We start from the raw sequence: 15,302 nt of genomic DNA on the forward strand, positions 1-15,302 counted from the left end.
AAAAGCTCAGACTCAAAGAAGTCATAAAATGTTTTCAACAACGATGTGGGGATTGGGTCTAAAAGGCAGGTAGTTGGCTTTAACTGGGAGAAAACCTGACCAAGTCCCACAGCATCAACCAGGACAAAACTTTCCAGTGTTTCCTCTGATAAATACAATGCTATAGATTCATTAAAAGAAACACCTTTTTGTTGTAGATTTTATTTGTCTGTGGATCTGCTGGAAGAGTTTTCTGTTGTGTATCTTTGTAATAATTAAGTGTTTTCAGTCATGTGACATGGAAAAATGTGAGAAGAACAAAGTAGTTCAAAGATGGAAGATCAACCAGACAAAATGTGTTCAGTTTTCCTGTTTTACCGTCTTAACAACATTTTAATCACATTTTTAGGAAAATAAAATAGAACAAAAAAAGAAATTTGAGGAGAAACTTTAGTTGTATTTCTTCCACTTGTAAAACCGTTCTGTTCTCTTCTTTTCAACTTGTCCTGTCTAACAACAGAGCTGGATTGTGTTGATATTTACTCCCATAAAGAGAAGACCACACCTCACAGCTGAGAAATTTACTTTAGACTCTAAGCAGGGTTCTGATATTTTCAATGTGTCAATTACTATGAGTCCATGCAATAAATGTGTATTTTAAGTTAAATCCCTGCTACAGTTAAATTGGACCTGACCAAAGACTGGATTAAGTCTTAGTGTACTTAGAGCATTATAGAGATCTTTACAACACTTCTTGTGGACCGCCTCTTCCCCTGGGGGTCCTCCTCCTGGGTGAGGATGGCTGGCCTCTGCCTTGGTCCTTCACGGACCAACAGTGGGTCGGGTGGGTGGCTGCCTGAATTGCAGGTCTCCCTTGGGGGGCCCTGGCTCGTACCTGGGGTTGGGGTGGGGGGATGCCCAGAACTCCTGGGTGGTGGTGGGGTGCTCGTCTGGGGCTGTGGCCGCTCTTCTGGGGCGGGGCCCCGCGTTGAGCCCTCCAGGCACGGCGGGGAGGCTGCTCTCCTGGTTGGGCTGGGGCTGCTCTCTCTGTCCCTCTGTGCTTCCCTGCTCTCTGGCTGTGGAGGCCTTGTGGTGGTCCTGCTGGTCCTGGCCTGGGTGGTGGATGTGATTGCCCGGGGAGCGGTTGTTCTCTGCCTGCGGCCGAGTGGCGCTGGGGGGTACTGGCTGCCGCTGCTGCTGCGGCGGGGGTCTTGGTGTGGGGATGACTGGGCACTCTCCCTCCGTCTTTTCACATTCCACCATCCATTTAGAAGAACATAAACACACACCTGAGCACAGGTGTTAGCTCACCTTTACACTAATAGTTTGTGTGATTGAATGAATGAAATATTTCACACTAGTTGGTTTGAAGGCATAAGTATGCGTGTGAACACTATCTGTATTGTGTGCATGTTTTGTGTACATGTTGACATGTGGACATTTTTGCAGTTAACAGGTGTGTTTATAACGTCTGAGTGTGTGTGTGGACAGGCCCCGCCCTTTGAGATTTGCATTACACTTGAACCTTACCGTAATGATAAACATCCAGTAAAGTTGTTGCTTTAGGCTGCTTCATGGTTCTACCCCCCTCCTATTATCACCCTCCTATCCCCCCCCTCTCTAACATCCCTCTCTCTTCTTCCCTTCTTTCCTTTTCCGTCCAGTCCAACACCAAAGATTTTCAATCATGGTTGAAATGAATAAAGTTTGTCCTCAATTACAAAAGGGGTTTATTCAGACATACCTCTGGTTGGTATGAAAATTAATAACCCCTCTTGTTAAAGTAAAATATGTCCAACACAAGAGGCCCTCAGCTGTCATCTGTCTGCCCAGCTGTTGGACAGGACAAGTTAAAAAAAAGGACATTGTAGACATAAAAATCCATTTTTTTACATATGACACTGACTTTCTGAAGGGTATATACAGTAAATTGAGTTTAGTTGGTTTTGTTAATCCTGATTAGTATTTGCTGACATGATCACCTGTATTGTGCTAAACAACAAACAGATACTAAGTCTCTGTCCTCACAGTTTGTAGGCGATACATGATTTTATACTTTTAATATTTAATCTTCATATAAAGTAGGCAGATGTTGTAAATATTTGTTTTAGTCGTTCATCACTGTAGCTGTTACAACAAAAAAATTCCCATTGTTGAACTAATAAAGATGAACATTTCTATTCAGGATAAAGAAATCCAATTGTACCAGGGTCAACTGTAAGGTTCTGGTCTCAGCTCTGATGTCCAACCCACCCTATCTGAGAGAACTGGATCTGAGTGGAAATTACCTGCATCTTTCAGATGTTCAGCAGCTTTTGTATCTTGTGGACAGTCCAGACTACAAACTAGATACTGTGAGGTCAGTAGATGTTTGAGTCCAGACTGAAACCTACGTTGTTCTTCATGTTCTTCACTGATGCTTCACTGACACTGAGGATGAGGAGAACCTCTTCATCATCTTTCTGTTCTACTCTGTAGGTGGAATCCCTCGTTTTGAATCAGGACATCACCTGTCAGTCTGGATTATTCCACAGGAAAAAGAAGATAAAGGATGAGGAAGGAATCAGAGGATCTGATCAGCTGTTCTTTCAGCTACAACATTATGTTTTACACTAATTCATTCACAGTCACTCATGAGGGAGAGAAAAATGCAGTTTAAGTTATTTTGTTGACTTGGTCGTTCTTCATGTTCAACTGTTTATTTCTCTGCATTTTCCTGTGTGATGTAGAACTGCTGATTTTTTTTTATTGCTGTGGTTCAAATCCAGGTTAGGCCATTGAGAGAAAAAATACTAAATCGTAGCTTCAGATTCTCCCTTGGGGGGCGACACCTTCTTCTGGGAAATTTCTTCAATCCCTCTGATGGTTACTGAAACTTTTAGATGACGAGCCGCTTCTGCTTGCTGCTTGCTGCTTCTATTGGGTTTTTATGCCATTTTTGATTTCGTTTTTTATCTTGTATTACTGTAAATGGTAAATAGTAAATTGCGTATACTTAGACAGAACTTAAATATCTTATACGGGCCTAGCTGTATTTATTGTTTCCTAACTGCATTTATTGGTGTTCAGGGTTGTCTAATAACTAAAAGTAGTTCATACTTAAAACTTTTACGTTCAGCTTATGTAAAGGTAATAATAATATTGATATATTGTATAGGTCTGTTTCTTTTTACAGTTTTTGTTGTGTGATAGATCTGCTATATACATATTTAAATTTTTACATTTCAGTCCTCTTGCTACTATGATTATCAACATAATTCCATTTGTAGAACTTTACCAGAATACTAGATGTGTCACTTTTAAATTATTGTACATAAGTTATTTGTTATGTTTGCAGGCAGCTGAGGAACAATATAAAAATTATTGCCACATTTTAACAGCAAAATGATCATCCTCATGTTTTTTGAAGTTCACTTTGATCACTGTTACAATGTTTATTGTTACAATGTTTAATTCCAGTTTGATCAGGGGGAATCGTGGGAAATTATCTTCTCTAGTCTCTCTAGAGCTTTACATGATTTTTAGGTCTGCATCAATCAGAGAGATGGGATGATAGCTGGACGGCAGGGTGTGGTCTTTGTCTGGTTTTAAGAGAAAAATAATATCAGCTGAGTTTATATTAGCTGGTAACAAATTTTCTTTAAAAACACAACCATTTTATTAAAAACAATGTCACCAGGAGGTCCCAGAATTCTACAGGCTAGCCGTTCGGCCCCAGAGTTTTATTGTTGGACATCTGCAGCAGAGACTGATGAAGTTCTTTCACTGAGAGATGAGTCTAAAGCTGAGATTTTTTCTTTCTTAATAATTTTGTCTAGAAATGACTTAATATTCTCTTCTGGTGGGTCAGTTTGTGATGAGTATAGCTTCTTGCAGAATTCTTTATTTCTTCTGGATCATGACTAATATTTCATGTTATTTCCCTAATCAAGGAGATTGTGATTTTTTTTTGTTTTTTAACTGATTAATTAAGAATTTACCTGATTTGTTTGCATCCTCAAATTTTGAAATTAGTTTATTATTAATATTATTTATTCAAATTTTAATTTCAGGATATGTTTCTGTCGGGGAGCAGCATAAGCAATCAAGAGCTCAAACTTTGCATTCTAATGCAGACACAGTTGCTTTTCCCTTTTTATTAAATGAGAGAGATTATTTTACAATAGTTTACAAGGTTTGTTTTAAACAATGAAAAGCATTTTTTAAATGAAGCTACTGTGTGAAAATCTTCTGCAGTCTGATCACTGTGTTTTAATTATATTTGAAGTTTCAGTCATGCATGTATTTTCATGGAAGTGGTAAATTAATGAAGGAGAAGTGTGCAGGAATGAGCACTGACTCATTAATTTAAAATGTTTCTTTCCATAAACGTTGAGTTTGGGGCGTGTGCCATCTTTCAAAATAAAAGCTGTTCAATATATCAAAGTTTCATGAATCAGAAAGTTTTGTCTTTTTTATTTGTTTTTTTTAAATCCAAAGGACAGTGTTCGTCTGGAGTGACATCTTCTAGTTTTTAAGCCCAAACAGTTTAGGAGACCCAAGCTGCACAAACATCATGTAAATCAGTGAAAACCTACAGAGAGCTTGCTTTTGTTGCTTTTATAATTCATAATCCATATTAATAACCTTAAACTACACAATAACATTTATGTAACTGGTTCTTCTTGACAACGTAAAGATACTCAAACACAAGATGACCAAGACGGAAAACTCAAAGGGAAAACAATGAGACATTATTGTTTTCAAACAAATCATAGAAAGTATTCAACCATTCCTAGTTGCTTCTACTGTAACAAAGACTGCTCTCTCCAAACTTGAAAAGGTCCCCCCTTATAAAAGGCTTAGCCCCTCCCACAGTGCAAATAACCAAACATTTCTTTAAAACAAATTCGTGCCTTAAAACCTGGAGATTTATAAAACATAACCCAAAAATGAGATATATTTTAAAGTCCTCCTCTGGTGAAAATCACGTTTTTGAGTGTTCTTTGACATGTACCTGTGGAATTTTCCTTATGAAAGAGAACAAATATAATAAGAAATAGTTTCATTTTTGCATTTCTGAGTATTTTTTCTTTTAAATCTCTGTCTGTCAAAGACGCTCGTTTTGAATTAATAATCTGTCGTGATGTCATAACGGCCTAAGAGCGACTGTGTGAGTTCCCTGATCTGCCCCATCCAGCGTGCACACGCTCAGGTGCAGCAGAAGACCAGTGACCATAATTCTAACTGTTAGAGTATTGTAATTATCATTTGCTTACATGCTTTAATCACCATAATGTGATTGTATCAGTTCTATCTTTTAGTAAGAAAACAATGAATTGAAAAGTTCTGATTATGCAAGAATATGACATTCCTGTTGTTCCTGATTAAATGACCAACGTTCATGTCTGCAACCTTCAGTTTTCAATAAAAAGAGACTGGATACACTGGGAAGGCAGACTTCCTCTGTGACAGTTCACGCTGTGACAGATTCTCCTTCTGCAGAAATCTAACTAAAATTCCCATCTCCTCTGTTGTTCTTCTCTTTATAAAGGAAAAAGTCAGAACCCTGACACTAACTTTAACCCTTCCTCTGGGTCAGCGCGGCCGAAAGACAAAAGTTCAGAAATGTTTAAGGAACAACAATCAATGTACAGTAATGCAGACAAGCAAGAACTCTCCCCCTTTTTACCTAACCATGGAAAACATGAATTTCTTTTTAAAACCGTAGATATTTTAGCCAAAGATTTTAACAAGCTTGCAAAAGCTTTGAAGACTAAAACCTATGTAATTAGATTCAATGTTTTTTTTTTTTTTAAAGTGTTGATTTTATTGAATAGAAAAGAAAAACTGGAGAGTTTTGTCTGGGTTGATGCAACGACACTAGTTCAAGTTTTGGTAAATGGTGAATGGCGTATACTTGTATAGCGCTTTTCTACCTACAAGGACAAAGCGCTTTACAGTCACAGACCCATTCACCCATGCACACACATTCACACACTGGTGGCCACCCCGCTGCCAAACACAGGCGCCTGCCTGCCACCAGAGGCAAGGTGGGGTTCAGTGTCTTGGCCAAGGACACTTTGACTCATGGATGTGCAAGGCGGGAATCGAACCTGCAATCTTACGATCATGGGTCGACCACCCTACTGCTGCACCGTAGCCGTTTTCTTCCTGAGAAAGCTTACAACCAACTTTTTAGTCATGGTTAGTTGTTTTTTATTACTTTTGTGATTTTTACGTGTCCATCAAAGTATTTATTTATGTGGTTATTCATTTCTGCTTTTACTTTAATGTGTTTCATCTTTCTTAAATTTTGTTTTAACTCCAGTGTTTTCCCCAGATGGATCCTCCACACACTGAATAACATTTTCGGTCATTTCAGTGGTACATCCCAGGTTTGGCTGCTTGCTTTGATCAGGGGGTGTCCCATGACGAAGTCTTCTGTAATCATGACTGGCTTGGTCGCTGGCCTGAGTTGATCCCCAAAATATAATTTATTCACATCTACATCAAGCCAGATTTTCACTTCAGGCATCTTTAAAATGTGGTCTATATTTTCTGAAGTATCTCTTTATGCAGATGACACTGTGGTGTTCTTTAAAAAAACAAAAAACAGAAAAAACAGGCTAAATCTCATAACCTCCTGTAGCCCCAAATTGTTTAATTTAGTGTTCAAGTCAAAATAAACATTAATTCTCTGAATGCAATTTTAGCCGATACAAATAAAAACATCCACCGCAAAAGAGATAAAAAAACAACTTTTATCAGGAAGCACAGATATTTCCATCAGACAGCTGAAAATTGAAGATAAAAAAATCAATGTCACAATTAGGAGCCAAAACATTTAGTTTTTTTTCCAGTGTTTTTTTAATCAAATCAAATCAAATCTGGAGGCACAAAAAAGTCCTGTTGGTTTTTGAAACAAGCTTTTTAAAACCAACTGTTTGTGAAAATGTCATTCTGGAAACAGCTGATTACTGTTGTACATGTGCTGTACATCTACATCTGCATAAAAAGAAACCAAAAACACTAAGGTTATAAAACACATGACTAACAACCTAGAAGCAAAAAATAAAAAACATAAAAAGTGAAGCCAGGTCAGAGTATCATGCTGAGTTAAAGAGCAGCAGATAAAAATGCTTTTTAAAATGACAGTTCTGTAACTTTGTACTCATGTGGCGAGGACCGAACAAAATTGAGGAGATAAGGAAAGAGGAGCATATCAGAACACAAACCAATTTAAAAAACTGCAGAAATGTCTTCATGGCAGAGAGCAGAAACCATGTTAATTATTGATTGTGCGAATTGTTGATTCAAGCTTCAGCTCCAACTTTATTTCAGGTGAGATCAGGTTACCTTGGTCACGCCCACATTATAACAAAGTCATGTGACTTTCTGTAAAAGCAGAGAGGAGGGAACTCCGATCAGCTGTTTCAGGTTACAGTAAACACAGGTAGGATTTGAATTCTGTTGTACAGAGCAGGAAGATCAGTTCTGGTAATGTCAGTCCATCTTTCTTCTTCTTTCAGACTGAAAGATCTGTAGATCCTCAAACTAACATGTTTGTGTCCATTTTCCAGCTGCTGACTGATCCATCACAGCCCGGATTCTCCCTGTGAGTGTTGGACTTCCTGATCTGGTTCTGGTTCTTGAACCGACATGTTTTTTATTGAATCTCCTGTTTGAACTCACAGTCAAAGCTGCTGGTTCAACTCTGACTGATGAAGATGAGCTGTTCAGAGGAAGACAAGGACAAAGAAAAGTCTTCAGCACCCAGCTGTGTGTCTATGAAGAGTGACAAACCCAAAGACAAACATCTGGACTTCAGAACTGAACCTGGACCTTCAGACTCAAAGTAAGAGACAGTTTTGGAGTTTTTGTCTGGTTTGTTTGAAAGAAACTCTGACAACAAAGATCTGTTTCCTGGAGTTTCAGTAAATGCTGTAAACTTGGAAGAACCGTTGAACCGGTCAAACATGTTTCCATATTTAAAGCAGTATGAAACCGAAAGTTGATGGCTGTTAAAAACAACAACAGACACATTCCATTAATAGTTCAGATCAGAATTATTATCTTGAGCTTTGAAATGTTTTTGTCTGTCTTTATCAAATTGCATTATTAGTATAATTATATTACTACTATTATTATTATTATCATTCATATTTTACTATTATTGTATGTCTGAAATTTAATCTCAAATGTAAACTGATAAAAACTGTTGTTGACTAAAATCCAGCACAATCACACTAATAGAAACCTCTTTAGAACAACTGTGACCAATGAAGATGAGCTGTTCAGAGGAAGACTTGAACAACGAAAAGTCTCCTGCATTCAGCTGTATCTACATGAAACAAATCTAAAGATAAATGTCTAAATATCAGAACCCAATGTGTTTTTTCAGCCTCAAAGTAAGAAACAGTTTCAGTTTTTTATGGCTCGATCATTCTTATGTTCTTTTGTTTTAAAAGAGTGAGGGATTCAAGAGAATCTTTAAATCAAACATTGGAGGTGGGGGCCAGAGGGCAGCACAGGCTTTTATTGAGACATCTGATTGGTCTGTTAATAGCTTTAGATAAAGAAAAAATATGAATATTATCAAGAACATGTATTTAAAAAAGTATCACAGCAAGACAAGTTATTCTGACCAATAGAATGCCTGAGTAACAGATGTTTATGTCTTTGTAACCCTTGTGCTATCCTAGGCACTTTTTGGGTCATCTAGACCCACTAGACAGTGCTCTGAACCTTTTTTCTTCAATGATTTGTGATCTTCACTGGTGTCCATGGATTACATGAAATCTTTCCACCTTTATCCACCTTTGTCATGGTAGGGAGAACACGTCAATGCAAGGGTGGGGTCATCTAAGATAGCACAAGGGTTAAAGGTCTACTGGATTTTGGCTTCTTGGAGCCAGCTGGTACTTCCTGTTTGGAACACCAAAGGGTGACGGGTCACTCAGTCCAGTTCTCATTAACAGTCGATGCCATGAAACCTGTGGAGCAGCATTTGTTCAATGTGTCCAGACATTCCCAATTTTTTACATGCTCATTCCGTTGTTTATGCTTTGAAAAAGTTAAGTAAAAAGAAAACGCAATTTAAAGTTTTTCTTTTTGCTTTTTATTGATAAAATTTTGATTATTACTTTATTTCTTGAATGTAAAATGATAAAACTCTTTTGACCAAAGTGCAATTCAATCTTCAAACAGAAGAACAAAAAAAAACCCACACAGCTTAAATGTGAGGCCTTCTGCTAGCCTCCCAGAGTTGCTTGATGAAGTATGACAAAAACTTTGAATTGAACAAGAAGTTGTCAAAAGGCTTTGTATGGTTGTATGGTTTTCTGCTCATCTGGTTCCGGTCTGTCCTTCAGAAAGAGAGACGGTCACAACAATGTACTTGATTTATTTAGAGTTGAATAGCCTAAAATACTTTAAATATACATAGTATTAACAATATGTATAAAGATAAGAACAACATGGTTCCCACAACTGCTAATGAAACACTTCATAGATAAAATTAGATGGAAATAAAAGTTAATAAGCTTCAGTCTTGTCTGCAACATATTCCACAGAATATTACAAAATGTTAGAAAAATATTCCAGTCAGAGCAGCTCTGACAGAAAAACGGAATCTGAGTTGTTACCTTGATAATGATGACTGATCTGGGGAAACATGACATTAGTTTCTCTAAACCTCAGAAATCTGGTCAGAAGACTAAAACTGCTCAGAGGAACTTTTCCTGCAGCTGCATATTTCTGCAGAAAGACTACATCGTCTGTTGAAGCTTCTTTGTTTTGGATGAAACTCTGTAGTTTTTACAAACTTCTGATGATCTATTTGTGTTTGCAGAGATCAGCAGCTCACTGAGAGAGTCCAGTCTTCAGCCTCCAGCTGCAGATCGGACAAAAGTGACCAATCCAAAGAATGGAAGCCAAACTTCAGAACTGAACCTGGACCTTCAGACTCAAAGTAAGAGACAGTTTCTAAGGAAGTTTTTTCACCCAGATTTCAATGTAATACATGATCCTTAAATGATTTTAAATCTCTGCTAAAAAACTAATCTTTTTACAATGGCTTTTAACACCAGAGAGAATGTTAATTAGGCAGCTTTTTTAGTGTTTTCCTTTATTGATGTTTTTATTGTTATCGTTTCACTGTGCTTCTCTGAATTTTACCTATGGCTTTAGTGTATTTATACTTGTGCAGCACTTTGGATGTCTGGCAGATGTTAAAGCGCTATATAAATAAAGATTGATTGATGATTCTTAATTTACAACTCAATTAGCAATTTGATCATGTGATTTACAAATGCATTTTGAAATTCAGAATTCAACTACTACTTTCATATGGATGCAACTTTGTACTTCTTCATTTGGCATCTCAGTAAATTTGACACTTTACAGTCCTTTGCATGCACTAGAGTCATCTGCTTTTTCAAACTCTGTAGTTCCTACAAACTTCTGATGATCTGATTGTGTTTGCAGAGATCAGCAGCTCAAGAGAGTCTATTCTGCAGCCTTCAGCTGTTTGTCTGAGAAAAATTACCAATCCAAACAATGGAATCCAGACAATAGAATTGAACCTGGACCTCCAGCCTCAAAGTAAGAGACTAGTTTCACTCATAATTCAATGAAATACATGATTTTCAGTTGAAAATTCAATTTGCCATTTGATCATGAGTATTGAAAATGCTTTTTGCAACAATACAGAAATCAATATAAAAACATTAGATTTCATTACTGCAATTTTAAAAATATGATTTTAAATCAAAGCAAAATCAATTGCATTTAAATCATCATTGATTTTTGGTAACACTAAATATATAAAATGCTATTTACAATTTTTAATTCAATGTTGAATTTGGTCATGCAGTTTTAATTGCAAAACATCATGGGATTCATTTACATAAATCCAAATATACCCACATATCGACCCTTCATGTGACAAATGTAAAACTGGAGAGGCTGATCTGATTTATATGTTTTGGTTTTGTCCCAAAATACAAGTTTTTTGGGGAAAAGTTGGTGAAGCATTGACTGCTGTATTTGGAACTAAAGTTCCTTTAAATCCATTACTATTCCTTTTTGGGTCAGGGATAAAACCCTAAAATTGCCTACTAGGGGTCAGGAATGTATTAATTTTTCTACCCTTCTGGATCGATGCCTAATTCTTTTGAAGTGGAAGGATGTTGCCCCACCCACAGTGACACATTGGATTAGGGACGTGCTGTACCATCTCAAATTAGAAAAAATTCGTTATACTGTGAGAGGTTCAAAAAGAACATATCTTGAGACATGGAGGCCTTTTCTGGAATTTTTTGATCAGTGGTCTGCAAAGGTTGAGGACTAACTTTGGTTTTATGCACAGGATTTTGTTGTGCCTTCTGTATGTATGTCTTTTCTTTTTTTTCCTTTTTCTTTTCATGTGAGTGTGTCTGACAGCGGGTTTAGAGTTTGTTTTATTTATTTTAGTTTTCGCTTTTCTTGTTTATGTAATATAACTATAAAATAAAAATAATCTCAGAATAAAAATCTCAAAATAAAAATGATCTCAGGCTCCTCCCTTTTGTTTTGCAATTTTGCAAAATGCAAAACTTAGATGTAAAATTACTTTTAAATGATTTTAAAATGACTTTTTTTTAAAAAGGAACTGAAATGTCAGTTTTTATCATGAAGTTGTAAGTTGCAAAATGCATTTTTAAAATGTATAACCAAATTCAACATTAAATTGCAAAATGCATTTTCATTTGGAATTTTGGTACCAAAAATACAAGACTTCTGTTAAAAATGTATTTCTAACAGCTGAGTAAACAGATGAGAGCTAAAGGCCTCTGGTGTTGAACATATTTTATTATAACAATACGGGGTTATGAATCTTCCAACACACGAGGTGTATATTTGTATAAGCCCCTTTTGTAATTTAGGCTAAACTTTGTCTATTTTGATTTTATTTGTATCTTTTTTTTGTTGGACTGAAATATCCAGTAGCAGAGGTGGACTGCAGACCATCAGTCAGAACCGAACCGTCCAAAGTAAGACTAAAGATCTGACTGATAATGGACTATTTTTTTAACATGTAGACTTCAGTTGGTATAGTCCTAAACAGATATAAAAGAGATGTCTTTCTGTTTCCTTATATCTTGGCAGATGTAGATTCACATAAACCTTTTGAAGAACATCAGATCAGTTTGAAGAGCAGATGTGAACATGTGATCGAAAGAAGTGATGAAACACAGAGAGGACCTCCCCTCAAAAAGATCTACACTGAGCTCTACATCACAGAGGGACTGAGAGAAGAAGTTCATACCCAACATGAGGTCTGGCAGCTGGAGACAATCTCAAGGAACAACTCCTTCCACAATGTTCCAATTGAGTGCCAGTACATCTTCAAAGTCCTAAATGACCAAGATGGATCCATCAGAGTGGTTCTGACAAGCGGTGTCGCTGGAATTGGAAAAACCTTCTTAGTGCAGAAGTTCACTCTAGACTGGGCCGAGGGCTTGGAGAACCAAGACATCAGTGCAGTGGTTCCTCTGTCATTCAGGGAGATGAACTTGATCAGAGATGAGCAGCACAGTCTTCTCACTCTCATCCAACTTTTCCATCCAACCTTCCAGAAGATCCCAGCAGAGCAGCTGTCTGTCTGGAAACTTCTCTTCATCTTTGATGGTCTGGATGAAAGCAGACTTTCTCTGGACTTCAACAACAGTCAGGTGGTGTCTGATGTCACTCAGAAGTCATCAATCAATGTTCTTCTGACAAACCTCATCCAGGGACGTCTGCTTCCCTCAGCTCTGGTCTGGATCACTTCCAGACCTGCAGCAGCCAATCAGATCCCTCCTTCATGTGTCTCCAGGGTAACAGAAGTACGAGGCTTCACTGACTCCCAGAAGGAGGAGTGCTTCAGGAAGAGATTCAGTGATGAAGATCTGTCCAGCAGAATCATCTCCCACATCAAGGCCTCCAAGAGTCTCTTCATCATGTGTGAAGTTCCAATCTTCTGCTGGATCACTGCTGTGGTTCTAGAGCACATGTTGACCACAGAACAGAGAGAAGAGCTTCCTAAGACCCTGACTGACATGTACTCACACTTCCTGATGGTCCAGACAAAGAGGAAGAAGAACAAATACCAGCAGGAACATGAGGAGAATCCACAGGAGCTGACAGAGGCTGACATGGAAGTTCTTCTGAAGCTGGGGAGGCTGGCATTTGAACATCTGGAGAAAGGAAACATCATGTTCTACCAAGAAGACCTGGAGCAGTGTGGTCTGGATGTCACAGAGGCTTCTTTGTACTCAGGAGTTTGTACTGAGATCTTCAGAAGAGAGTGTCAGATCTTCCAGAAAACAGTCTACTGCTTTGTTCATCTGAGTGTTCAGGAGTTTCTGGCTGCAGTTTACATGATCCACTGTTTCAACAACAAGAAGACAGAGGTGGTGGAGAATCTCCTGAAGAATCAAACAACCAGCTCTATTCTAGATGAGTTTCTTAGCAGGATCATGAAGAAATCCCTGCAGAGTCAAACTGGTCACCTGGATCTGTTTGTTCGTTTTCTTCATGGTCTCTCTGTGGAGTCCAACCAGAGACTCTTGGGAAGTCTGCTGGGTCAGACAGAGAACAGTCCAGAAATTATCCAGAGAATCATCAACAACCTGAAGGAAATGAAGACCAATGACATGTCTCCTGACAGAAGCATCAACATCTTCCACTGTCTGATGGAGATGAAGGACCTCTCAGTTCATCAGGAGATCCAAGAGTTCCTGAAGTCAGAGAACAGATCAGAGAAGGAACTTTCAGAGATCCATTGCTCAGCTTTGGCCTACATGCTGCAGATGTCAGAGGAAGTTCTGGATGAGTTGTACCTGGATGAGTATAAAACATCTAGAGAAGGTCGATGGAGACTGATTGCAGCTGTGAGGAACTGCAAGAAGTTTAGGTTAGTCAAAACAATCAGTGGGAATTTCAGCAAACAATGGCATCTATATGTTTTATGCTTGTTTTCTATACTTAAATAGAAAACCATTTTGTTTATTTAAAACTTTACATCAAAATTTTTATATGATAACAAATTGAATTTCAAATTACATTTGTCATATAAATAAAAATAGATAATAAAACATGCGATGAAATGTACTGTACAGCTCTAGTGCCAGTCGTGACCAAAGTCGACCTAAATCGGGTCTGACTGCCTGTGAGGCAGCATTTTAAACTCCAAAATCCAGTGATATTATATATTAGTTTCCTTCAATCCAACCCAATGTTCGTTGAATTGATCCATTTTCCATTTTCCATACAAGGACCGCAAGCATTCTGCCCTGAGGACAGCTCCATTTTTGCTATTGATCATTGGTGTGTTCATCCACAAAACTACCATCCAGGCAGGAAGGGTCCACTTTGCTGCTCATTTATCTGGAATTCAAATTCAAAGACCAGCTTATCAAATCCATTTTCAGACTGTGAAAGTAGAAAGGATGGTCAAAAATGGCAAATGCAGACACAGGTTTCAGAGGGGTAGACAGGACAGAAAAAGCCATGGAAATGTGCAGAAATAGCATCTGACTTAAGCTATAGCACGAAAGACAATCACAGATGTTTTCATGTTTTCTTTGTTACTTTCTTTGATTCTCAATTCAAAACTCGTTCCTCTATGTCTCTTTAAAATCATTTTTTAACGTAAGTACTTTAACTTTTTCAGGATGGGGTTTGTGTCAAAACCTTCTGGAGACGAGTCAAATCATGAGTCCAGTTGGTAAGGAGGAAACCGTTTTCATTTCACATGATGAACACATTTAAAACAACCAACCAATGATTTTCTGTTAATCAAATGCAGATATACATAATTTATCTACTTCTAGTTCCAAGATTTTATGACAAAATAACAAGCAGGACATGTAGACTTTTTCATGACGATGATGAAGCCAACTAAATCTGAGGCATTTACCTCCATTTGTGATCACAGCTATGACCTCTCAGAGACTGACTGTGAAGCCGTGGCCATTGCCTTGAAATCAAACCCGTCCCATCTGACAGAACTGGACCTGAGTGGAACCATCTTGCAGGATTCAGCAGTGAAGACTCTCTGTGCTGGTCTGAAGAGTCAGAACTGCAAACTGGAGACTCTGAGGTCAGTACATTTGATAGTCTTCATCGCAGTCATCCTAAACTGTTGAATCCAGCTAAACTAAAAAAAGTGTCATGACCTTTTTTGCCATTTGGAAGTTGTTGCTTTAGGTAGATGAAGAGGTTAAAACAACAGAAAGTGGTTTGTTTATCTCCAACTCTGAATTATTTTGGAACTAGAATTTAAAAGAATATTATTCTTTCCTGAGCTCCTGTCTGAG

The 15,302-nt window shown here is 37.8% G+C and overlaps 2 protein-coding genes and 1 long non-coding RNA gene across 4 annotated transcripts in view; all 3 read left to right on the forward strand.

Annotated features, from left to right (window-relative positions):
- The first annotated feature begins 2,168 nt into the window (after positions 1–2,168).
- LOC105356333 lies at positions 2,169–4,404 on the forward strand. Its single transcript, XR_002875286.1, has 2 exons — positions 2,169–2,338; positions 2,458–4,404. It is a non-coding gene; the product is annotated as an uncharacterized LOC105356333 (long non-coding RNA).
- A 3,083-nt stretch (positions 4,405–7,487) lies between these two features.
- Positions 7,488–15,302, forward strand: part of LOC101155640 (NACHT, LRR and PYD domains-containing protein 12-like) — a 74,515-nt gene continuing 66,700 nt past the window's right edge. For both annotated transcript variants that reach the window (XM_020711475.2, XM_020711476.2), the window contains exons 1-2: positions 7,488–7,576; positions 7,656–7,816. In XM_020711475.2, the coding sequence (XP_020567134.1) occupies positions 7,683–7,816 (134 nt within the window). In that variant the 5' untranslated portion in view covers positions 7,488–7,576; positions 7,656–7,682. The remainder of the gene's footprint in view (positions 7,577–7,655; positions 7,817–15,302) is intronic.
- Positions 10,638–14,714, forward strand: LOC111949298 (protein NLRC3-like). The gene is made up of 3 exons (XM_023966187.1): positions 10,638–10,641; positions 12,109–13,897; positions 14,657–14,714. Exons 1-3 carry the CDS (start codon positions 10,638–10,640, stop codon positions 14,712–14,714), a joined length of 1,851 nt encoding a protein of 616 aa, XP_023821955.1.

This window comes from Oryzias latipes, chromosome 18 (assembly GCF_002234675.1).
Source record: "Oryzias latipes chromosome 18, ASM223467v1".
Classification (NCBI taxonomy): domain Eukaryota; kingdom Metazoa; phylum Chordata; class Actinopteri; order Beloniformes; family Adrianichthyidae; genus Oryzias; species Oryzias latipes.

Bases quoted from the DNA above. Each gene is read 5' to 3' on its own strand.
- LOC111949298 (XM_023966187.1), top strand. The intron at 13,898-14,656 runs GTTAGTCAAAAC...TAACTTTTTCAG, and splicing joins AGGAACTGCAAGAAGTTTAG to GATGGGGTTTGTGTCAAAAC.